General features: G+C 40.0%; 1 protein-coding gene across 1 annotated transcript in view; it reads right to left on the bottom strand.

Moving 5' to 3' along the window:
* The window catches only part of TENM2 (teneurin transmembrane protein 2), a 376,176-nt gene that overhangs the window by 172,827 nt on the left and 177,150 nt on the right, over positions 1 to 26,199 (bottom strand). The window contains 1 exon segment of the mRNA XM_020992339.2: positions 15,622 to 15,744. Coding sequence (XP_020847998.2) covers positions 15,622 to 15,744 — 123 coding nt within the window.

Below are 26,199 nucleotides of genomic sequence, written 5' to 3'. Positions count from 1 at the left end.
TTTGGGTCACCACTCACTCACGCCTCTGATTCAGGCCTTCCAGTCATTTGGATAGCAATCCAGTTCAGGCCATCATTACCTCTTGCCTAGATAATTGTGGTAGTTACCTAACTGGTCTCCCTACTTATGGTTTCTTTCCCCATTCCGATTCATCTTCCACACAATTGCCGAATAATTTTCTTAGAAGACAGAACAGGCCACTCACCTGCTCAAAAACCCTCAGTGAATCTCTACTGCCTCTAGGATTAAATGCAAACTGCTGAGCTTGACAGTACAAGCCTTGCACAACCTTGCACCAGTCTACCTCTCCAGGATTATGTCATGGATACTATCTTCCCGCCCCAATGTCCCTACTTGTTGCTTTCTAAATTTGATATTCCATCTTCCATTTTTGTGTCTTGCCTGGATTGCATTCCCTCCTTGTTTCTGCTGCTTAGATATGTAAGTTATTGTTATTATTACCATTAATAATAATAGCTAGCATTTATGTAGAGTTTTAAGGTTTGTAAAGTACTTTGCAAATATTACCTCATTTGAGCCTCACAGCAATGCTTTGAGGGAAAGTGCTATTATCTCCATTTTACAGATGGGGAAACTGAGGCACTACATGGTTAAAAGACTTGCTCAGAGTTACACAGCTGGTAAGTGTCAGAAGCCAGATTTGAATTCTTTCTTTGTGACTCAAGGTTCAGCACTCTATCTACTCTGCCGCCAAGCTGCCCCCTCCATGGTCATAGGATTGTGGACAATGAGCTGGAATGGACCTGAGAGGTCATCCATAGGTGAACCTTCTTATTTTACAGATGAGGATTCTTAGGTTCCTTCAAAGGTCAGCAGAGGTACAGCCTTCCATGGTGAGTCTTCCCTAATTCCAGGGGTTGTTAGTGTCCTTATCTGTTTATAAGTTACATCTCCAAGTAGAAGAGAAGCTTCTTGAAGGCAAGGATTGTTTTTCTTTTATGTTCTTTGAATCCTCAGGGACTAGATCACAATAGGCACTTGATAAATATCTACTGCATCAATCAGATACTATATAATCTTCAAAGAAAAGCAACACATTCAGTTAACACATGTGTTCTTAAGCCAGGGTCCACAGCAAATTTCAGGGAATTTGTGAACTTAGATAGGAAAAGATGACATCTCTATTTTCACCAACTTCTAAGTGAAATTTAGCATTTCCTTCAATCATAAATGTATACAACAGAGATTTTTTGGAGAAGAGGTTTAGGGCAGCTGACTGATTAAGAACCCCTAGATTAATGGGTCAGCCTTGGGTCTAAAGAAGGCAAAGAATGACATGATTACTTTGTTCAAGTATGCAAAGGGCATTTAGAAGGGAAATGGATCATTTTTTTACTCATAGCCCACAAAAAGGCCCAAATAAAGACAGAGGGAATTAAAATCAAGCAGAGGGACGATATCAGAATGTTTTTGAAGTGAGACTTGAGCCCAGGTTTTCCTGGATTTGAGGCCCCCATAGCACACTGTCTCTTCATGTGGAAAAAAAAAACTTTATTAAAATTATAGCTGTTGTGCTTGGCCCTTCTTATTCCCAGAGAATATAAGCCCTTTGAGAGGAGTGCCCTTTTTGTCTTGGTATCTAGCACTGTGCCTGGCACATAGCATGGGCTTCGTGAATACTTATGGATTGAAAAGTGTTTCGTCTTCACATTTCATAAAAATGGGCCTTCCCCTCATTTCTGATGGGCTTTCAGGTGTTTCTAGGTTAATGCCAGGATGTTAAAAAAAAAAAAAGGGGAGAGAGAGAGAGAAGCAAGAAAATGAGATCAAACAAGTCGAGCTACAAGAGAAATATACTGGATTATGATAATGTCAAGCCAAATGCCGGTGCTGTGGGCTGTGAGAGAAAGAGCCAACCTCCCTAGGAGCTGCTGCTTAGGCAAAAAATCAGATGAATCCCCAGTGTCAAAACATTGCTTACTGTTTAGACAGTAATGTTATCCCATCCTATTTTAATTTACTTCAACTTTGGAAAAGTAGCCCCAGGAAACAATCTGCCATTACCAGGGTGTAAATCTTTACCTTTTCAATAACCACATCTGCTTCACAGAGACTCACAGATTTTCCCTATGATCAGGCTCTTTTCTACCTAATACAGCTATTTCTTACTTGGTTTCTCTGTGATATTATATATGTATGCGTTGATCAAGATCTAGAGAGAAAGATATAATCATCACATTACCTAGAAACATCTGTGTGACCCTGGCTAGGTCACTGAAATTCTCAGGGCCCCAAGCAACCCGAACACTAGAATTTATTGCCTAAAAAGTAAGCAGTATTTCACTTACTCCAACAATCAACATTTATTAAGCACCTGCTACGTGCCAGGTACTGTGTTAAGTACTGGGGATACAAAAACAGGCAAAAGTTAGTCCCTGCCCTCAAGGAGCTTCCAATCGAAAGGTCTGACATTATCATAGTCCTATATATTTCTCTTTTACTTCCATTTGTTGTTGGTGCAGAGAATTCCTCTAGAGAAAACTCCTTTTTCCAAAGCAGATGAGCTGCCTGGGGCACTGAGAGGTTAAGTAATAATAATAATAATAATAAATCACTAACCTGTATATAATGCTTACTATGTGATAGGCACTATACTAAGAGATTTGCAATTATTATCTCATTTAATCCTTACAATAACTCAGCAAGATAGGTACTAGTATTTATCTTCATTTTAGAGATGAGGAAACTGAAGTGAACAAGGTCAAGTGACTTGCCTAGGGTCACACAGCTAGCAAGTGTCTAAGGCTGGATTTGAACTCAAGTCTTCCTGGTGACGTGACTTGGCCAGGGTCACACCATGTATACGTGTCAGGTGATAGAATCTGAATCCAGGTCTTCTTGATTCTAAGGCCTGCTTCCTATCCACAACACCACTCTACCTCTTTAAATAATAATTAATAATAATAATGATAATGTCATTTCTATAGCACTTTAAAATTTTCAAAGCACTTTATATACATAATCACATCAATTCTCATGACAAATTTGAGAGTTAGATACTATAGGATTTAAATTCATTTTACTAGATGAATAAGCTGACATTCAGGATAGTTATGATAGTTGTCCTGATGGTCACATGGTCTATAAACATCTGAGGAAGAATTTGAAACTAGGTCTTTCTGATGCCACGTCCAGAACTGTTACTACTATGGTATGCTCCCTCTCTGTGACAGGACTTCCTAGGTTACAGGGACGCCTGGTTTTTTAGTTTCCCTAGTTAATCAGTTAATCAAAAGGGATTTATTAAGTACCCACGATGTGCCAGGCAGTGCGTTAAACAAGGGGGATGCAAACGTACACAAAGACAGGCAAAACCCAGTTCTGGCCAGCTTCACATTCCAATGGCAAAGGCGAGTGTACAAAACACGCAAGATATGTACAGAGTCACTGGAAAGTAATTTTAGAGGGGAAAGCTTGGAGAACTGGGGGCGGGAAGTGGAAGGGCCTTCTGCGGGTGGTGGTTTTGAAGCTGAGGTTTGAAGAAGGTCATGTAGATGAAGAGGGGGAGGTGAAAGAAAAGAATGGTTACGGGCATAGGGGATAGTCAGTTTAAAAGTAAGGAGACAGCAGACAGAACACAATGTTAATGATAACGATAATAATACTAACAAAGCACTTCACAAATATTATCTCATCTTATCCTCTGGGATAAAACTCTGTAACGTAGGCAATATTATTATTCCCATTTTACAGCTGACGAAACTGAGGCATAGAATTTAAGTCACTTTCCCACAATTACAAAGCTAGTGAGTGCCTGATGCTGGATATGAACCAGATCTTCCTGACTGCAGGTTTAGTGCTTTATCTATTTCACCATATAATGGCAAACAGACCTATAGAAGGGATATTGTGAAGAATGATGCGGTTGAAAGATCTGCGGACATTTAAGTTGGAGAAGAGAAGGCTAAGGGAGGCTGTCTTCAAGGACTTTTCATAGAGAAGAGGGATTATACTTGTTCTGTGTGGCCCCAACGGGCTAAATGAGAATAAGTGGGTTGAAGTTACAAGGAGGCAAATTTAACCTCGAATCCTAACAATCAGAGCTGTCCCAGAGAAGAACAGGCTGCCTTAGAGGACTATGGTCTCCTCCTGAATGAAGATCTCCGAGCAAAGGCTACAGAACCGCCTTTGTACATTGGAGCTTCCATCCCCTTCTTGAATTCCAGTTCCACATCACCAGTTGTCTTACTGGACACATCAAACTGGATGACCCAGAAACCTTCAATTCAATATGTCAAAAGCAGAACTCATTGTCATTTGCACAAAACTCACCTTTCTTCCAAATTTTCCTATTTCTTTTGAAGGTACCGTTCTTCCTCTAGTCTCCCTGATCAGTAAGCTCAGAGTCATCCACGATGCCTCACTCTCTCTCCTGCCACATATCTGTAAGTAACTGTCAAATCTCACCATTTGTATCTCTGCAAAATGCCTTATATCCAACCCCTTCTCTCAACTCACAGAGCTAGAACCTCAGCATGCAGGTGCTCATCACCTGTCTGGTGGGGCTGATCAGCCATAGCTGGATACATTGTAACCTGACTCTAGCGCAATGACGTCATTTGGTCCTCTGGGAGACAAAGGACAATGACCAATCACCACCTGTTGCCTACACAATTGCAGGAGCCTTCTGACTGGTCTCCCTGCCTCAAGTCTGTCCTCTACCTAGATGACAAAGTTGTTTTCCTTAAGTTCAGCTATGACTATGGCTTTCTCTTACTCGATAAATAAACACTCAATAAATAAGTAGTCACCTATTGCTGCTAAGAGAAATACAAACTACTCGGGCTTTTAAAGTCCTTCACAGCCTCTCCCCAACTTACCTTTCTAGCTTCATTATATCTCTCCCCTTACCGTCCAGCTCAGATGGCCTTCTCTCTGTTGCTTACACGTGGCATTCAGCCTCCTCACTTCGTGCCTCAGTTCATACTTGGAATGCACTGCCTCCTCACTTCTACCTCACAAAATCTCTCATTTCCTTTAAGATACAACTCAAGTATTACATTTTACATTAATCTTTTCCTGCTCCCCCTGCTTCTAGGGCTCTTCCTCCCTTACCACCTTATGTTTGTTTTGTACTTTAATATGCACATGTTACTTTCCCCAATAACACATACGCTTCTTGAGCATAGGAATTATTTTATTTTACTGTATCTGTATCCCCAAGGTCTACTCAGTACATAGCACAGTGCCCGGCACATAGTAAGTGCTTAATAAATGCTTATTGATAATTGACTGTCACAGTGCCTGGTTCATAGTAGGTACTTAATAAATAAATCCTTGCTGCTTGATTTAGAAAGGGAATTTTTTTTAACTGAATAAAGGTTTGATTAGAAGGTCTGCTGAAGTCAATCAATCAACAATTTATTAAGCACTTATTTCATGTCAGGTACTGTGCTAGGCATTAGTGATGTGAAGACAAAAAGGAAGCTTCTTGACTTTCAGCTCCCAGATTACGTGATTGGATTCTTGCTTCTGCCGTAACTAGCTATGTGAAACAAACAACACTTCTGGACCTGTTTCATCATCAGTAAAATGAGGAGGTTAAACCAAATGTTTCAGGGCCTGTGACGCTCCTAAATCACTGGCTAACCTAGATGGGTTAGTAAGCATCATCTTTGAGCATGTGTGTATCAGTATGTGCATGAGTATGAATGAAATAATTAGGAAAAGTCATGCTTTTTCCTTTTTAGTGACAGATCAAAGTATATTACTATGAAATAAATTCATTCTATATCAGAATTTGCTTTTGCTCAGTTGTGTCTGACCCTTCATGACCCTGTTTGGGGTTTACTTGGCAAAGATAATGGAGTGATTTGCCTTTTGCTTCTCCAGCTCATTGTACAGATGAGGAACTGAGGCAAACAGGCTTAAGTGACTTGTCCAGGGTCACATAGCTAGTAAGTGTAAGAGAGCAGGACGAACTCAAGAAGATGAGTCTTCCTGACTTCAGGTCAGGCACTCTATCTACTGTGTCCCCTAGCTGCCCCATATTAGAGTTAGCGTAGTCAAAAACAGATGTGGCAATTTTTGGACTGAAGTGACTATTTAACTGACTTTGATAACAGGATAGTGTACTAGTCAGCAGGATTGAACTTTACTCATAATCTCTAGATCTCATCTTCTAGGACTCTGGACACTACACAATCCACTCTTCTCTGTCTTGTTATTATAACTAGAAGTAGTTCAGAGAACATTTGGAAGACAACAATCACTTCACCCTTAGAAGATGCTTAAGGAATGATGGTCCTGGCTGGTTCATCATTGGCTTGAAGATTAGATGTGCAGGTTTTTTAAAGGCAACACTAATGATCAATTTTCCAGAGCAGTCCAACTCTATAACTCCACGGAAGATTGCTCATGTAAATTTGGAGATATTGCCTATTTCAGAAACATGTACCTAAAACTTCAACCAGTTAAGTAAGACTGATGATGAGCAAAATGACAGCCTTCCATATCCACATTAGGAACTAATCATTTCAGAAAATGTTGCCATAATTCATTTACAGAAACAGTGAAAATATCTCCTAAACAAGTGATAAGGAAAGGGAGCCATATTCATGACATGAAAATGAAGCCTTATATTAATACTTTTTAAACTTAACAGAACTCAGAGGGCTCTTCAGTATAAATCTGCTACACAGATTATTCCACCTCACATATTTTTATCTACTGCAAATAAAGTTGAATTCAGAATATTGCTTCAGTCATTATACCTCGTTTCCATTTATTTGGAAATCAGGACAGTCATCTGTGAGTTCAGTTTAACCAGGAGATGACTGTAGAGAACCTCTAGAGGCCCAGTGCTTCACTGCCCAGGGACCCAGCTCATAGAAAGACAGCCAAAACAACATGGAATCCAGGTTTCCTAAAGACTCATGGCTCAATTGGTCACCAGGAGCTTTATGAATAGACTTCATTATCCCTGTGATCATTATTATTCTTGTGTGTTGGCATTCAGGTCATGTATGAAGGGTGATCTGATCTTGCCAGCTTTCTGATTTTCAAATTAGTGATTGAATTTAGTCTCCGATCCCTTTTTAAAAATCCCACTTTGTACCCTTGGGCAAAAATGGTAAACTCTTCTGCTTATGAATTATGAACAAACATTTACACTTCTCATGGTCCAGGGAGTACTGGTTTTATTCATTCAGAGGATCCAAGTTGAATCAGAGATGAGACGTGGTGTAGTCAGGATCTTCACACATGCCATCTAGCCTCCACTGGGAGGAAAAGAGAAGGAGGAGGGCAAAATCACCCTGGGGCGTAGCCAAGTATTATAGAAAAATAGAACTAATAACACTGATAACACCAACATCAGAGACAGGCAGCATGGCACAATAGATAGAGACCTGGCTTCAGAATCAGGAAGGCAGGGGCTCAAATTCTGCTGCTGACCAATATTGTCTGTGACACTGGCCAAGTCACTAAACTCAGTGGGCCTGGGAAACTCTCTAAGATTACAAACTGCACAGCAAATGCCATTCTGCATTAAAAGAGGGAGTTTCTCACCTGTGAAGCCACAGGTCCAGTCCCAAAAAATTAAGCAACCACCGTCACAACAAAGTGCAGGGACGTTCACTGCTTAGGAGACCTTTCAAACTCCAAAAAATGGTCCCTAAGGGGGCAATATGAAACCCGAGATTCACCACAGCATCTCTCTAATGGCAATCTCCTTGACTATGAATGGTAAGACAACAAAATTCCAATGAAATTGAGGAGGTGGAAAAGAGTTTGTCTTGACTCTGTAGACCAGTAAGCTACCGACCTCAAAGAGGTCACAGTGTGTGTTGTATGACAGCGGTCTTAGGGGCAGAGACCCCTGACTCTTTCTGGAATGCTGGCTATATTAGAACATGGTGGGGGGTGGGGTATGACGGTTCTGAGTGCCTGCCCTGTGTTCATCTGGAGGCAACTAGGAAGGATCCAGAGGAGCCATGACAAACCACCCTGCTAGTCTGGCTCCTAATACTGTACACTATGCCAAACTAGTAAAAATCATTATGAAGTTTTTGCTGAAAGGGCAAGTGTAGAAAAACATGTTTCTAAACAGAATAACAGTCTTTGCCATTTTTTCCTTCCAACTTGCATACCATCTGGAAATTCTGATTTTTTTTCAAAGGGTAGGAAAGAAATGTGCTCCAGGCACAAATAAATGTTTACAGCTGAGGTATAAACCGAGAAAGTAGGGGGCTTAAAACAGACAAGCTGGCATTGAGGGAGCCCAAGCTAGAGCAGGATAAAGAATGGGGTGGGGGACACTCAAGTTTGTTCAGCAACACAAGACCTTTGGAAGTGGACATCCCAACTTCCTGCTGACCTCCTCAAATAAATGCTTGGGAGAAGCCTTTGTATCTGCTTATTTTAGTCTTCATGAAGCAAAAAAAAAGAAAGACTAAGGCATAATTATCACTGTCTAACTCCAAAGGTAGTTTTTGGAAAACATTTCAAATTTTTAAAAGTAATTTTTCATGAGAATATTTAAGTGACTTTTGCCATAATTAAAAAAGACCACATCACAAAAATCTTTCCATGATAAATTGTGGAAGATATTTTATTGCTAATTCAGTCACTCGGGGGAACTGAGGCAAAGGGAAGGTGTTGTTCTTTCTAACATTATGTTTATTGTGATTCTGGGACTCAAAAAAAGCATCTATTTAGGTGAAAGAGGGCAAGGTGAATTTTAAAAGAGTTATAGATCTTGAGATATATCTATCTTAAGCCCAAGGAATTCTAATTTACAACGCCATTTTGCTTTATACTTTGTTTACTTCAAACCTTCTCTAAGTCTTCTACAATTTGCGTCTCTCTTTTCTCTTCACAGGCCTTCTCTCTGCAATCTCTCCATCCTCTTCCCTTATAAAAAACTGTACCTTCCTGTGTTACCCCGCCAGCCCAGGAAGCCCTCCTGGACACTGCATCTGAAGGCTCCCATAGTCTTGGATCCTTTGCAATAAAGATGTATGAATTCATTTCATTTTATCCAGAAAGAGTCATAATGGCCAGCAATTCTAATAGCATGTGCTTTTCCTTCTGAGATTCAACACAACAACTAACCATGTTAAGAGTTAACTGGAGAGGGAAAACACGCAAAACAATAACGACAAAACAAAACAAAAAGGAAAAGGGAATGAAGAGAGGAGAGAAAAAGAAAGCCCAAAGAACATCTTCCCTTTCAAGTAATTAATCAAGTGCTTTGTTTCCACTAACACATCAGGGTGTGTGGGTTGCTCTGTCTATTAGATTCGTTTCCAAACCTGAAGAGTGTAAACATTCCTAAAGACCAGGTAATGAAATCTCTATCGATGTGCCATCTTACATGGGGCTCACATGGCAGTATTTTGCTTACATTTTAATTTGCTTCTGCAGGATACTTATTCAGTAATTGCTTAATAAGATTAACCTCTCTGGCAATACTGGTGTAGCTTGATTAAAACATTATGGGAGTGAAGGATTATTGTATATCACATAAAATGGAGGGGGGAGTTAGTTAATTAACTTATTGCCAATATATCTTGATTGCCTCTTTGAAACACTAGATAAGTAATCAATAGGAATTGATTCAGGTTATCTAAACATATAGAATTGGGAGGGGTCAGCAGGTAAACCAATTCACCTAGAGTCTTTTCTTGAAGGCTTAGTGGAAATGCCAAAGCTATTCCAGGGACTTTAGATTTTAAACTTTGATACTTAAAAAAGGGTCCTGCACCACTTAGTCTCTGGCATGATTCTATTTGCAGATTCAGAATGAAGTTTTTATTATGTTGGACTAGGATGTGTTCAATTTATTTTAATTTAATTTAATGTGTTTAAATGCCAACCTATTTTCTTTTTGAAGTCAGTTAAGGTTAAGTGACTTGCTCAAGGTCACACAGATAGGAAGTGTCTGAGAGCAGATTTGAACTCAGGAAGATGAGTCTTGCTGACTCCAGACCTGGTGCTCTAACCATTGTGCCCCCTAGCTGCCCCAGGCCAAGCTACTGTCCTTGCCATCATATGAATGCCCTTGTTGTCAAGGTTATATGGATAAGGTTGGGAAGAACTGGGGGAGGAAACTTCCTCTCTCAATGGAAACTGACATCTTCTCTGAATCTAATAATTTTATTTTTTATTTTTATATTTTGTTTTTACAAGGCAATTAGGGTTAAGTGACTTGCTTAGGGTCACACAGCTAGTAAGTGTCAAGTGTCTGGTTTGAGGCTAGATTTGAACTCAGGTCCTCCTGACCCCAGGGCCTGTGCTCTATCCACTGCACCACCTAGCTGCCCCCGTTTAATAATTTTAAATAGTCATCTAGAGCAGAAGTGTCAAACTTGGGACCTGCAGCCAGCAAAACTCCTGCTAGATTAAATTGCAATTAGGAAATGTTTTACAAAATCAACAAAAGTACAATACGACACAGATAATGGTAATTTGTGGTTTTCTAAGTCAACATGTGGCCTTCCTGAGTTTGACCCAACTGGAAAGCACTATGAGGTTAAGTGACTTGTCCAGGGGCACACATGAGCATATCTCAAAGGAAAGGTTTGACCTCAGCTCTTCCTAGCTTTGAGACTAGCTCTCTATATACCACAAGCTGCTTTGGGTATGTAGGTAAGTAAAAAATGTATAAATCTTACTTTTCATCTTGAAAACATTAATTCTAGCAATGTATTGGGCTTACTTAACATTTCCTTAAGCATGCCATATTCCTATATGAAAACAAACACACAAATGAGGCTTTTCCAATAGAAAGAGTCCCTTTGTTAACACAAACATCTGACAGGCCCTTTTGGTGGAGATGTGATTTCAGAAGAGGTTTTGACTACCTTCTGCCTCGGTGGAAACAGGACCTATGGGAGGTAGACGATGATGGGAGTAGTATGAAATCCTCACGTGCTAAAAGCAAAGCCTTTCAGGGAGTCCATATTTTTAGCGGCCACTATTTTAAGGTATATTCTTTGCATTATTTAAAGGAATGCCGGGCAATCCCTCCTTGTTTCCATATCCTGACTTCCTTTGAATTCTATTAAAACCTCACCTCCTACAGGAAACCTTTCCTGTTCCTCCTTAATTCTAGTGCCTTCCCTCTCTTGGTCTTTTCCCATTTACTCTGTATATAACTTGTTTGTGCACAGCTGTTCTCTTTTTCTCTCCTCCATTAGATTGTGAGCTCCTTGAGATCAGGGACCATTTTTTGCCCTTATTTGTATCCTTGATACTTAGCACAATGCCTGGCACGTGCTGACTTGACTATATAAGTTTATGCACACCTTCAAATACTTAAAAAGACACAAACTCATCAACACCATATTTCCTCCAAAACTACACACTGCAACTCATATGTACACACATGTAACACATAAGATATATGACTTATATTCCCACAAACTTTCCAAAGAATTTGAAGTGGCTTAAAACACAGCATTAGAAAAAGTATTTAAGGAAACCAGCTGAAAAAATCAGAAGTAGTAAATAACTTTAATTACTCAAGTTAAACAGAATTTAGATCAAATTTTTTAAGCAGCTCATGAAAAATGGATTGGGGTATATTGTTTTATCACTGCCAATAGAAAACATAAATGTAGCTGCCAGTACACATTTTTAAAGGTATGATAATGGGTTTTATGAGAGAGGCAGTCAGACAGAGAAGTTCTTGGAGAATCAATGAAAAGGTCTACATCTGTGCTAATTTTATAACTTTTGAACATATTTCCCCCCCATCTTTTTCATTTTTCCTTATAGTTTTTCATATGGTCCAGTGCTTAGTGAAATGTTCAGTCCTTTTAGTTGTGTCTGACTCTTTGTAATCCCATTTGGGCTTTTCTTGGCAAAGATACTGGAATGGCTTGCCATTTCCTTCCCCATCTCATTTTACAGATGAGGAAGCTGAGGCAAACGGTTACATGACATGCCCCGGGTGACACAGCTAGTAAATGTCTGAGGCCAGATTTGAACTCAGGGAGATGAGTCTTTCTGACTTCAGGCTTAGCACTCTATCCACTGTGCCACCGAGCTGCCCACTTAGCACACACTAGGCACTTAATAAATATTTGTTAATGGACTAACTTATTTTTAATCTTCCAAAATGAAAGAAGTGTACGTTTTTCAGTTTTTCCTTATATTGCAGATTTACATTTGAATGCACAGAAGTGTTTAGTGTCATCTGAAAACTTAAAGATTTCATGCTGTAATTTACTTTCCAAGTCATTTATGAAAATGTTAAATAAAACTGGCAGTGGAGGATACCTATTGTTAACTCTAAGATTAAAAGGAAAAAAAAGGAATGAAAATACACAAAAAGGCTTCTTTTCTTTACCAAAAGTCTTAGCATTTTTACAACAATGAGAAGAGAAATTTAAGCAATATTAGCTAGTAAGTCTTGGAAGACCAACGGAAAACTCTATGGTAGAAAACCATGAAATCATTTTTGAGCACCTTTTAAACTATTTGTCTTACCTGGCCTAAAGTAATGGGAGTAAAGCATATGACACGTTCCAGTCTTAGGATTCTAATAAAACAGCTGGAATATATTAACACACACACACACACACACACATATACACACATATACATACACATATATGCATATATGTGTGTATACACATACACACACACACATATATACATACATACACAGACACACAGACGCACATACTCCAAAATGTCATCCAAAGACCAACGGATAAAGTAATATTATTTTCTTATGAATAATATGGGCTTAAAAGAAAATTTTTCTATATTCATTCTTTAGGCAACAGCTATCTTTAAGTCCTACTTATAGTGAATGACAGAAGGTATGTGGTTAATTAGATTAATTAATTTCCATGATGCCATGGAAAGAACATCTAACTTGAGTAAGGCAGAGATCTGGGTTTAAATCCCAGCTCTGATACTTATTATGTGAACCTGGGCAAATTTCTGAAGACCTCTGAGGCCCCAGTTTCCTCACCTGTAAAATAGAGATAACAATACCTATAGCGTCTACCTCCCGAGGCTGATGAAAATCAAATGGGCTAAAGTATTTGCAAATCTTAAAATGCTATGTAAACATGGTTTGGGGCATGAGTGCGTGCGTGTGTGTGTGTGTGTGTGTGTGTGTGTGTGTGTGTGTGTGTGTGTATACATGTGAGTTTGTACATGGCATGTATACATATATCACAGAATTACAGAACTCAAAGAGACCTCCGATGTTAGCTAGTCTAATGTACAGCTGAAAAGAATTCCTACTATAAGAGAGCTGACAAGTCTCTGAAGACCTCCAGTGGGGAGAAACTTATCACCTTATCACCTTTCAAAACAGTCCATTGCAATTTTGGACAGCTCTAATTGTTAGAAGTTCTGCAAGCGCTCCCCCCCCCCCCTTCACTGCATGTCCCCAGACTCATCAAATCTAAATTTAGTTCTTTCCAACTTCCACCCAGTGTTCCTGAGTCTGCCCTCTGGGGCCTAGAACAACTCTTTCCCCAACTTCTTCCAAGTGACATCCTTTCAAATACTTCAAGATAGCCACCATACGCTCTGCTGAATTTTCTTTCCTCTAGGCTGAATATCCATATATTGTAATCAATTCTCACATGACATGGACTCAAAATCCTTTACTACCCTGGTTGCTACCCACTTGCACACTTGCTAGCTTGTCAAATGCTCTTCCTAGACTCTGGCTCCTAAAACTTAACACAATACTCCAGATGTTATGCGTCTCATCAGCCTGACATCACACTAGTTTCTCGGGCTGCCACATCACACTGATGCCTCCTATTGAGCCTGCGTTCCACTGACCCCACCCAGGTTTCTCTTCCTGGCCAACTTCTGTCAAATCATGCCTCCCCTCCATTCTGTACTTATGAAATTGATTTTTTGGACCCAAATGTAAGACTTTACATTTATGCTCACTTAAGTTCATCTTATTGAAGTCTAGCCAACCTCTCTCTGGATCCCAAATCTGTAGTCCACTGAGCCAGTCATCCCTTTCTCTTTTGTCTCATCTGCAAATGTGATAAGCATTTCAGCTTCCTCTTTACAAAGAACTGATGAAAATGTGAACCAGCATGGGGTCCAGCATGGATCCTAGGGGTGCTATATTAGAGATCTCCTGTTAAAATGACATTGAGCGATTAATAAGTACAATTTGCACCCAGCCCTTTAAAGCAGCCCAGAGTCTAATTACATTATCCTCTAATTCCATCACTTCATCCTTCCCACAGGACAAGTATGTGATACTTTTATCAAATGCTTTGCTAAACTGTAGGCAAAATGTATATAGAATTCCTTTGGTCTACTTGACTGGTATTTATATCAAAAAAGGAAATACAGTAGGTTTGATACACTTGTTCTCAATAAAGCCACAATGACTCTTTTGTGTGTGTGTGTGTATACATACATATATGTATGTGTGTATATACATATATACACATATATGTATATGTGTATATATGTATGTATAGATACACGTATGCATACACATACACACATATATATTTATATTTTGTCTGACTCTGAGATTTCATAAGTATGGGGAGCTCCAGGAAGGAGACTTTCCCTGCAAATGCAGATCAGAAGTTCTTCCATAATTTATAATCTTAGACAGCTGCCTGGGACATTGATAGGGTAGGTGACTTGTCCAGGGTCACAAAGCCAGAATGTGCCTGAGGTAGGATTTAAACCCATGGTCTCGTGAACTCTAAGGCCAGTTCTCTATTCACTGCTGCCTCATATCAATTATTATATAAGTAGCTATTATTAGTATTATCTGTTTATGCCAAGGGGCAGAGTGTAAATTTTGTAGCTAGAGAAACTCCTAACAGCAACATTACATATTTATTATTTTGATCCTGAATTAAATGTGCAATGTGCCAGCTGGTTAAATGTGGCATTTTCTGTTGTTTTCTTTTAATTATTTCATGTCTCCATTCCTTACAATCTTCCCTCTTCACTACCACCCCCCTTCTCTTTTTGCTTTTCTTCTCCCCTTTTAGCACCTTGTTAGCACCTCTTTTCTCTCTAGAAGAATATGGTGCCTGATTGCTTCAATAAACATTTCTTTTGTCCCCTTGCTGTTATAATAAGGGAAGCTTTGTTAGCTAGTTGTCAAAACTCCTTGCTATTTTCTCTGAAGACTGAACAGCTACTACTTTTCCTCCTTTGTGCCAAGCCAGGCTTTGCCTTGTCCCCAGAGATACTGAATCTCTCCTAGTGGGAGAGGTCTCTACCACAACAACATGCAAGTGTTTGCTGCTCTCTCCTCCGATAAGAGTGTCCTTTCCCTGCTAGCACTACTGCTGCTGCTGCTGCTGCTCAGGCCTCTGCTGCTGTTGCTGTTGCTGCGGTTGCTGCTACTTCGTCCTTTTGATTCCTTCAAGTAGCTGAAGGGCTGTGCCAATCAATGTAGATAGTGGAGGTGTGCACATTGCTGTATGTGGGCAAAGAGCCAGCACAGACTTAATGCAGCCAAACATAGCAAACAAACAGGAACAGCAAACAGCATTTAATGTGGGCACTTACAAAAAACCATAAAATGCGTTTTTTTGCATACCTTCCAAAATTTGGATTAAAAACTGAATGGCTGGCAAGAGCTCGGAATTCCTGTGACCTTAAGAGGGCAAGCAGCAGCTGTAACCTCACCTTTGCCTCCAGATGGCAATGTTACCACATCATCGTTTCCTGGTAATCCGGTCCTTATCCCATTGTTAAAGGTGTGTCCATCTGCCGGCTGTAGTTGCCAATTGAGTCCGAGCAGATGCATTGCTGCAGGAGAGACAAAGTAATGAAAAATAAATATATAATTCAGAACTAGAAATGTCACGAGGGGAGCGCCAGGAGCCTTTCTCAGGTACATCCATTGCAGGGATCAGACAGCCAAAGCAGCGTGCCACAGAGACGAGCAGAGTGCAGCTTCTTTTAGCTAGCTGCTTCACATCTTCCTACACAACCACTTGCCGTCTCAAAGTGAAAGGCCTAAAAGAGATACCTGGGAGAAAAAAGACAAGGAGCCCAAGATTTCCTAAATAATTCCAGAGAAGGAAGATCAAAGATGCTTCATGGGGCAGGCTACTCCTGTTTGTTCCCACAGGGAATATGGTGCAAAAAAAAAAAAAGGATGCCATTGTCTTAAAGTTAATTTGTAAGGCTTTCTCCCAAAGTTAGGGCAAAGGGCCCTGCTCAGATTCTACAGTGCCAGATCTCTACAGAGGGCCCTATTTCTTCTTTGACATCAGCCCTGGAAGCTTGATTGTCCCACACTGGAAATGTCAATACACTCACATCCTCTGTGGGGGAGAGACAGGAACGGGAAAGCAAAGCCACAGTTGCACCAGTGGTTTCATCAGCCCATTTCAAACTCTGTCTTCCTGCTGATTTCCATCTGCTGACATTTTAAATGTCCACCACTGTCCCCTCCCCTCCTTTATCTCCTTTTCCTTTTTTATTAAATGTACCGCCTTTCAGCAGACTGTGAATAAGCCTTTTCTTTCAATATTTCTGCTCTTTTCAAAGTGCCAAGTGCCTTCAGCCTCCTTGAAACTACCACCTCTACAGCATGCATAGGCGTGCATGTACGTGTGCTCAGGCGTGCGTGCACACGCACACACACTTTTTCTTACCTCACTAAAGGATAAAGCCAGAGAACAGAACCGTCTCACCGGCTCTCCTTTGCTAAGGAAACAAGACGGCCTTGAGAGCACTGGCTTTTCTTCACTCTATGAGTATTAACCTTCTAGGCTTGACACAGGGGCCTACCTGATCCTCCTGGTTACTCTGTAGGAACTCTCCAATTATTTTAACAAGAACATATCTATCTGAAGTGATTGTTAGTTGGTTGCTGTTGTTAAATTTATCCTTTTGACAAGGTTGAAGATAATACCCCTCCCTGCCCCCCTATAACACCCCCCCAAAATCCTTTTCTCTCAAATTCCTTGCCTCACAGATTTCTGATCCAACTCCCTCCTTCCTTTTTTAAAGGGATTTTACAACTGTACCGAATATTTCCTATCAAACAATAGCCACACTAAAACTGTATTACATTTTATCTGGACACAGGTTAACACCATTGCTACATTCCCAGCCCTGTCATGGAGAAAGGTCTGTTGACAGAGACAGGTTCTGATTTTGATGCAGGGACTGGGAGAAACAATTAACCGCAGGAGATGCAATTAACAATGCTTAGGAAATTGCTCTCATAGCAATTAATTCTGCATGCCTACTACCATGTAAAGTCATACTGCATTCTATTAAGGTTAAAAATCTATCTTCAAACAATATAGCTTCAAGTTTCATGGAGGGATTTAAACCAGCTGAGTTTTTATGGTTAAATACCTGTCTTTTATCTCAGACACTTTCCAATCTATACATTACTCTGAAGTGCTGGGCTCAAGTGTTAAAAATGATAAATACTAATAAGAATAAGTGACATTTACAGTACATTTTCTGTCAAGGTAACACCTAATTTTCTCGTGCAGTTTATACCTTATATATAGGTCACTTACTTGAAGCGACCAAATTCTAAGGCTTCAGATAATGACATATTTTCACAGCACAGAGGTCAGGAAATGAAAACTAAGAGGGGCTGCTTCGAGATAACGATAGCTTCTGATTTGTAATTACCAGGTGAAGGTAGGCAAGGAATTAGCTATTTTTAAATGATTTTTTAAAAATGATATTACTGTGTTATCAGGTTTTACCCGGAGCCATCTGCTTAACCCACGAGGGATGCAATACAGTTGTTTTGGTGAACATTTCTCTCTGTCCTGAGTTAGACCCAGGTGTGCCAGGTATAGTTAAAGCTCTAGTCCAACAGCCTTGATTTTTCATATCTAGTTTCAAGGAGGAAGTTGGGGATCCATGTGGCAAAGTGGAAGGATGCCAAGCCTCCTAATGTTCTATCGATAGTAATATTATTAATAATGTTGCTAACATCTATGCACCTAATTATTTACATATTGTCTCCCCATTAGAATGTGAGCTTCTCAAGGGCAGGAACTGTGGATTTGGGTGGTTTTTTTTTTTCTTTTTGCACGTCTTTGTATCTTCAGCACTCAGCACAGTGCTTAACAAATGCTGTTGGCTGAGTTATACAGTGTGTTAAGTATTGCAAGGGGTAGCTAGGTGTTGAAGTGGACAGATCCAGGGCCTGGAGTCAGATGACTCATTTTCCTGAATTCAAATCTGGCTTCAGATACTTCCTAGCTATGTGACCCTGGGCAAGTCACTTAATCCTGGTTGCCTCAGTTTCTTCATCTGTAAAATGAGCTGCACAAGGAAATGCTAAACCTACTCCAGTATCTTTGCCAAGAAAACCCCAAATAGGGTCACAAAGAGTCAGACACAACTGAAAATGACTGAACAAAATTAAGTATTACAAAGCCCTTTCCAAAGATTATTTCATTTGATCCTCACAATAACCCTATGAGAAAGGTATTGTTTTTTATTAGTGAGGAAACTGAGCTGAAAGAGGTCAAATGATTTGCCCAGGGTTACATAGAGAGTATCTGTGGTAAGATTTGAACATGAGTCTTCTTCTAGGTAAGTCATTGTGCCCTAATCAGATTCTGTCTTCAATCTGAATGCTCTAGTGAAGGACTGTGTGGGGGGGGGGAGGAAGAGTGGAAGACAATTCTGAAGGATTTAAGATGAAAAACGCTATCCACCTCCAGAGAAAGAAATAATGGAATCTGAATGTAGATTGAAGCATACTTCTTTTTACTTTCTTTATTTTGTCTTTTTTTGGGGGGGAGGGGCGATCTGTTTTTTCTTTCAAAACATGGCTAATATAGAAATATGTTTTACGTAACTGCATGTGTATAATCTATATCAAATTGCTTGCCTTCTCAAGGAGAAAGGAGGAAAGAGAGGGAGAAAGAGAATTTAGAACTCAAAATTTTTAAAAAATGAATGCTAAAAATTATTTTTATATGTAATTAAAAAAATATAAAAATTTAATTTAAAAAAAAGAAAGGGGTGGGGTGGGTGGAGAACCTTCCTCTTACAGAGTTTTACCTCATCATTTAAAGACATGCCGACTTTGGGGAAGGGGAGAGAAGCAAGCCAATTCTTCAATCTTTCATGACCAAACTAATGAAAGCATTTATGAACCACAGAGTTTTGCTTGGCTTGAGATGTTGCATTTTCCACTACTCCCAGACCTTTTCCACCAGTTGTCCTGGGTTCTCTTGCAGAATCCCTTTGCAAAAAAAAAAAAAGTCTACTGAAAACAAGAGAACTGTAGCTGAGGTGAGAAGGGCTGGGGTCACAGCATGTCGGCAACTTCTCTGACAGCTCTCAGAAGTGTTAAGAAAAACAAGAAAATGAGAGGGAGATGGGGAAGAAGGGAAAGAGTCAACTCCGCCACGCACAAGATCTGTCCTCCCTGTGGAAGCAATACAACAGAAAGGAAACTCAAGTTTGGGCATATTTCTGTTGTTGAATTGGACAATAAGTAAATAAGAGAGAATTATTTCAGGGTATGGACCTTCATGTGTGTGTGTGTGTGTGTGTGTGTGTGTATGTTTAATGTCAGAAAAAGGCTTTTGTTTGCCCTTTTTTCTTGATCTTTTATTCCTTCTCTTGTTCACGAAAGAAAATGCCAGCTGCATGAAGCTTGTGGAAATGGAGAGAACTGTCCTCAGGATTGAGATACAAAGTGGTCTGGAGAGAAGGACCTACTTCTGACTCTCTGGCTCCAAGTTCTCATTACACTGCTGAATGGATATGTACCTGAGAGCAAAAATCATTCTTTTCCTAGATTTTTCAGTTTTCTTCCCTGAATAATGGGGATAGTTCTAGTTGGGGCTATACTTCAGGCCTGGAGGCAGAATGGAGAGGGATGGGTTAAAATGACAATGGCAAAAACCTAAAAGTGTGAGGAGAGGGCTTGGAGACTTGGTCCAGACTCCTTTTTCAGGTGGTCTTAACACTCAAGGTCTACGTTGGCCCCACCCCATACTTGTCACCCTCTTGTTTATAGTTCAAAGAATTGGGAATGAGATAGTCATAATAGTGTTCTGCTTTCCTGAGGTGGGAGGCATAGTGATTCTCACTCAAACACGTCTCTATGGAAACTCTAGATAGCCTGATGTATTATGGGAGCCAAAAAGCTCCTTTCATAGGGGAGGGATCTCAGGGCAGTTTACAGAGCAACATCCTTCCTGGACTCCAATCAGCATGAAATCATACACCTATTCAAATGTCAGCAAATACATCTGACTTGAGTCACAGCATTACCATGCCTCCAGTTGTTACTGGCTGGGAGGGTAGGAAGTATGAATGCAGGCATGCATGTGTGCATGAGTGAATAAATGAATCAATGAATGAAAAAAGCACTCTTAATCACTACGTACAAAGTATTGTGACTGGAAGTCTTGTTATAAATGTTTATTCTTGATCACTTCATAATTTAAGGTGAAGATTAGCCTCACTGAACTCACATTTCTGAGAAGAATACCTTTGGGGGAGTTAGGATGTCTTGAGGCTTAATATTCTAAAAGCTCGTCCATGGATGTCCAAGTTCAGACCATCTTTGGGTCACAAAGGAATGAGTTTAGGAGACCTACTCTAATGGTTACTTACCCCCACCTAAAACCAAAACGTACAATTTATCATGACTTGACAGACTGCTCTATAGGGACTCAGGGCTGGAAAAGCAGGGCCCTTCAGGTCAGTAAGGACAGGATGGAGAAAGGACCATGGGACAGAAGCTTGTTAATTCCAGGCAGTAGCTTCGGAAATTGGCCTTTTGAAACACAGTAAGTGGCCAAACGCTCGACCTGCTCTTCAAGTAACTGCATAGTACTTTTAGGGAGCCTTGAAAAAGCCCTGTTGCCAGGCAGACAGACCACACACAAGCCCAGGATTTCAGCCAGAGGAGCACAGGAACTCCATAAGGGAAAAAAACTGGAGTCAGGGTAATATTTTCTTATAGGATCCACTGTGTTATCAGGCCAGGCGGGCTCTGAAATAGACACTAACAAACTCCAAACCAAGAAGAAAATAGAGTTATATCAGTTATAGTTAAATGGGGCATCTCCTCCCAAATCATAAGGCCTGGGAGCCTACATGTCCTAGCAAATTATCAGCTAGAGAGGGGGATTGTCTGAAATAGAAAGTAGGGTTCATGGGAGCACTGCTGGGTGCCACTTCAAACTATCTGTGCTCATTGGCTGACGGAGGATCAACCTGACAAGAAGCCAATCAATATGTCAGAAACTCTTCTGAGAGAATTGTTCATCCCCTGTCAGAGAATGTGAGCATGGGGGCCAAGGCTCCTTTGTGTTTGTAGAGACGGCACCTAAGAGCAGAGGGTATCTTGAAAGATCAGGCTTGTCAATACATGACCGGAGGAAGAGATCTAGCTTTCCTTTGAAAATGGAAGACTACATGCAGCCCAGTAAGTGGCAGGGGAGGATGAAGGAGGATAGGGGGAGAATACAATGCCAAGCCACAGAACTCAATATGTGGTTGGGGTCATAAAGGTTCTAGAGCTGACCATGGAGAAGCCCATTCAGGCAACAGCAACATGGAAGAGGATTAGGATTAGGATCAAGACTGCGTCGCTTTCCCCTCCCCCACCAACTTCAGTCAATAATGCTGATGTCCCCAGAATGGAACTTAGCTTGTGCCAAATTCCAGATCTGACATGGCACCGGGAGAGAAATGCAGCTAACTGCCCTTGTGCATGCAAAATGAGGGGACAAGGTTGAGCCAAGACCAATCTGCATGGGTAACCAACCCTGACACTTGCAGGGATCACATAACAAATGAGCACTGATATTAAACAACCACGATGACAACAACAACCTGGAGCTATCTTACTACACCTTCCACTGTTTCTCAGCACATACTATAGACTTGTAGTGTGAGATTCTTAAATCTACTACCATTTAATGGAGAATTAACAAGGCAGTCAAACTAAATAATTACTTATTAAATGTTGTTAAGGTTTATCAACTAATAGATACCTCCTTTCTCCTACCCCTCTTTAACTAGTCATTAGTCCCCAATAAATGTCCTTTACTGGTAAGCTCTTTAACTTAGAGGAATCACCTTAGTAAAGAACAAATTTGTGTGTGTTTGAAGCAATGCCAGGTACATTTAACATACTTATCAGACTTGTTCTCTTGGTAGTTTGTGTATTACTATTTAGGGGAACACAATGGGTATTGTGTTTCTTCTTTAAAAAAAAAAAGAGCTCTTTAGAAATGCATTAATTGTTGTTGCTTCTTAGAGATTTACCAGTATCCACAGGATTAAGAAGAAGGAATACAAAGGTCCAAATATGGCAAGAGAAACAGTAAAAAAAAAATTATTTAAGTCTTAAAGCAGTTCTTAAAAATTCCCTTTCAAACTGCCTCAGTGACGCAATTTCTCTTCCTCTCTTGGACTGTATTGCAATAAACTGAATGGAATGCATTTTCAAAGCACTGTATGGAAGATACGCCCACAAATCCCATTACTAGTAATGGGATTTGTGTACCTATCTCCATGGATGTGCTGCAAACTTACTCCTCTCTGTCCACCCTCACTCTGGCTACCTTGAAAATGCATGCAAAGCGGACACAGCCCAGTTATTATGCTGAAGCGGGGGGGGGGGGGGGGGGGGGGGGGGGGATGAGGTATAGCCCTGGCTCTAGGACCCCTAAAGAACACTGCTGCTTTATAATCACTATAGGCTTTCTCTGTACTATCCCTCCAATCACCGAGATGTTCCATCAGCAGGAATTTTGTCACTTGCTGTCTTTCTGGCCCCCTCACAAAGGCAGCGCCACTTCTTCCTTTAGCATACCTGTCACAAGAGTAAGGGGCTAACTCTGGCCATAGGTATGTTTGGGATTTGAGAAAACGCTTTGGGGGTTTGACAAGAGTCGGCAGCACCATGGAGTCCAGCATTAATCCATTCTCATGACAGCTTCAGTATTGGGTGGGGAGTGGGAAACGGTATAAGATCAATCAATTCTGTGTTTGGAAAAAGTGGACTCGCTTGTAGTGCAGAATTTAGATACACCGCGGCAACCTTCTCTAGCCTCCCACTCCTGCTGAGTGAGGTGAAATTTAGAGAGCGAGTAATATTTTTGTGGGTGCATGTCACATTAGGTATGTAAAAAGTTACAAAGCCTGTGGCAGGGGGCACTGTGTTTCTAATACTGCCAGAATGAACAAAACAAAGGTCACATTCTCAGATACTTTTGTTTCCTTGAACCTGGATCCTAGGAAGGAATATGGCTGATGATCAGGGATGGCCAGCCCACTGTTTACTGAACAGAGTCCTCCACATGCAGATAAATACAGCAGTGGAGCTCTTAGCTTCACAGGGTATCATTTCCAACCTCAGAATATCCCATCCTCACTATTATTTTTTCCTGTGAAAGAAAAAAAAATAAAAGCTTTTCTTTATATAAGAAAGGACCCATGTGACCAAGACCTCTTTAGAGAATGATAATATCAGTAGGTTTTATTCACCAACAATCATGGATGGGGATTTTAAGAGCTGTTGTGATACCAGAACAAGACAAAACCAAACCCCTCCAACAGCCCAGACCCTAAGCATTTCTTTTTCTTGAACTTGCTTAGCGTTGACAACCCAAACAACATTTACCCTTAAAAATACACCCCCCCCAAAATGAAACAACCAAAACAGCCACACCCACTACTGAAGAAGGAAGGACTGACCACCAAGGCCAGCAACGACAATGGAAAAGCTGAGGATTGCATTCAGCATTCCGCTACTTGAATCCTAGGAAGGCAGACATTATGAATGTTTTAGGTGAGTAGATGGTACATTGATGGGCAACGTGAAAAGTGACCCTCTAGAGGAGAGAGCGGTAATTGCATCAGGTGGGTGGTAATTATTATGTGTCTACCATATCCTTCTACCCAATTTCTAAGGCAAAACATTTCCATTCGGCTACAGAAATGATGTGTTTGTCTTGTTGCATAAAAGGTAGTCTTGGATCTATTTCATGCCACCATGATGTGCTAGCTCATGGCTTATATAACAAGTCTGAAAAAATCTGTGGGGAAATGCCTCAGGGGAGTTGATACAGTTGGGGGAAGGATAGATATCTTGGTGCTGGTTCTTGTGTGTCATGGTTCATCACAATAGTACAATAACATACAAACACAACTCCCCAAACAAGATAACATCTAGGTGACATACAGTACAGTGTGCATTGAGATAAGATTCCTTCTTGAACGTGCTTCCACTGTATTCCGATGGTGCAATAAAATACTCTACCTTGAGAGCTGGAAGGAAGCTCAGAGATCAGTCTGTATCTGTCATTTCACAGACAAAGTAACTGAAGACCAGGAAGAAGAAATTACTTTCCCGGGTACACATAGCTAGTGATGGGGAGCGGGCCAAGTCTCCAAGTCTCCTGGTTCCTAACTGAATTCTTCTATTCTATTACCTTGCCTTCCTCGCAAACCATACTGAATCAGGGTGTTGGAGCCTATGGCTATGGATGCGACCAAGAAATACATTTCTGTGAGAGAAATGTAACCCTGGTTTGTAGGAGAGAGCGAAAGGCATCTCTGCTCTTTCCTTGGTCAAGCATGCTTTTTTTTTTAGACCAGACAAAAATAAATTCACAGGATCATCAGCATTTCTGTCCATTACTAACAAAAATTAAGAGGAAATGACAGAGAAATTCGAGGAAAGTTACTACAAAATAATAAGATATCAGTTAATTTACCAAAACATAATTATATAAATATGTCTGTAAAGGGGCATTGGGCTTGCGATCAGGGAGCCCTGGGTTCAAATCCTGCACCTGATATTTACTAGCTCTGTGACACTGTCAAGTCTGCCTCAGTTTCCTCACCTTTAAATGAGAGAGTCAGACTTAATAGACTCTAAGGGTCCTTTCAGCTTTAAATCTAAGATCCTATTATCCTATGAAATAATGGGAAGACCTAAATAATTGGAGTGAGATTTGATATTCAATGGGCCATGCCAATACAATAAAAAGATTGTAACCCCTATAGATTAATTTGCATACTGCAATCAAGTTACCAAGCTACCATCCCTATACAAACAATAACTAAATTCATGTGAAGGAACATTCCACGAGAAATGATGAAAAAATTAGAATGAATAGGGCTTCATGTTACCAGATCCAAGAATAAAATTATTATAGCAGTAGTCATTAAAACCTTTTGGCACTGGCTAAAAAGTATTAAAAAAAATGCACTACTGGAACAGATCATATAAGCAAGATTTGGAAGCAAATTATATATGTATATTTATGTAGGTATACACAAATACATAGCAACTCAGTCTTTTATAAACCCAAGAATATAATCTACTAGAAGTAGGATTACTTATTTGAGGACTGCTAGCAAGAATAGAAACCAGAGTTCAGCAGAAAATAGGTTTATAATAGTAACTTACACCACATACCAAAATAAGCTCCGATTGGATAAGTGATTTAAAAATATAAGGTTACACTATTAAAAAAATTAGAGGAGAAATAAAGTCTGTAGCTTTGAAGTTATGACTCATGAGAGAATTCATAACCAGATGAGATATAGGAGATTACAAAAGAAAAAACAGACAATTTTAATTATACATTTTTTAAGCTTTTGTACAAAGTCAATACCACTAAAATATGAGAAGCTATGGACTGGGGGGAAAATCTACGTACCAGCACACCTCTGACATTAAAAATCTATAAGGAATTGGCTCACATCTATAGGATGAAAAGTCATTTTCCAATAAGTAAGTACTTGAAGGAGATGAATAATCAGAAGAACCAAACTAGCAATAATAATAATCTAAATTATTAATAATGCAAGGAATATAAATTATAGAAACTCTGAGTTATCACTCATACCCATCATGTTGGATAAAGATGGCAATAGGTATAAATAATCAATACTGGATAAGCTATGAGTCCTAGGATGCCAAGATAAACACACTAATACATCAGCTACGAACTGGTCCAATGTTCTGGATAACAAATTATAATCACATAAAAAATAGTTACCAAACTTAATACCCTTTTGACCCAGCAATCCTCTAGACTGGGCCTCAAGGAGGTGAGTAGCAGAATAAAAGGTCTAGTTTATAGCAAAATCTTCATAGCAGCACTTTTAAACATAAAAATCTGGAAACAAAGTGTATGTCTGGTGATTAAGGAATGGACAAGTCATGGTTTATGAAGAATGTTATAGAGAATGATGAACACGAAGAATTCAGAGGGAACAAAGAACTGT

The sequence above is a fragment of the Phascolarctos cinereus genome, unplaced genomic scaffold (assembly GCF_003287225.1).
Source record: "Phascolarctos cinereus isolate Bilbo 61053 unplaced genomic scaffold, phaCin_HiC Scaffold_2;HRSCAF=192, whole genome shotgun sequence".
NCBI classification, from domain to species: Eukaryota; Metazoa; Chordata; class Mammalia; order Diprotodontia; family Phascolarctidae; genus Phascolarctos; species Phascolarctos cinereus.
The sequence above is the reverse complement of the archived record's forward strand: the minus strand, read 5'-3'. Positions and strand labels throughout refer to the sequence as shown.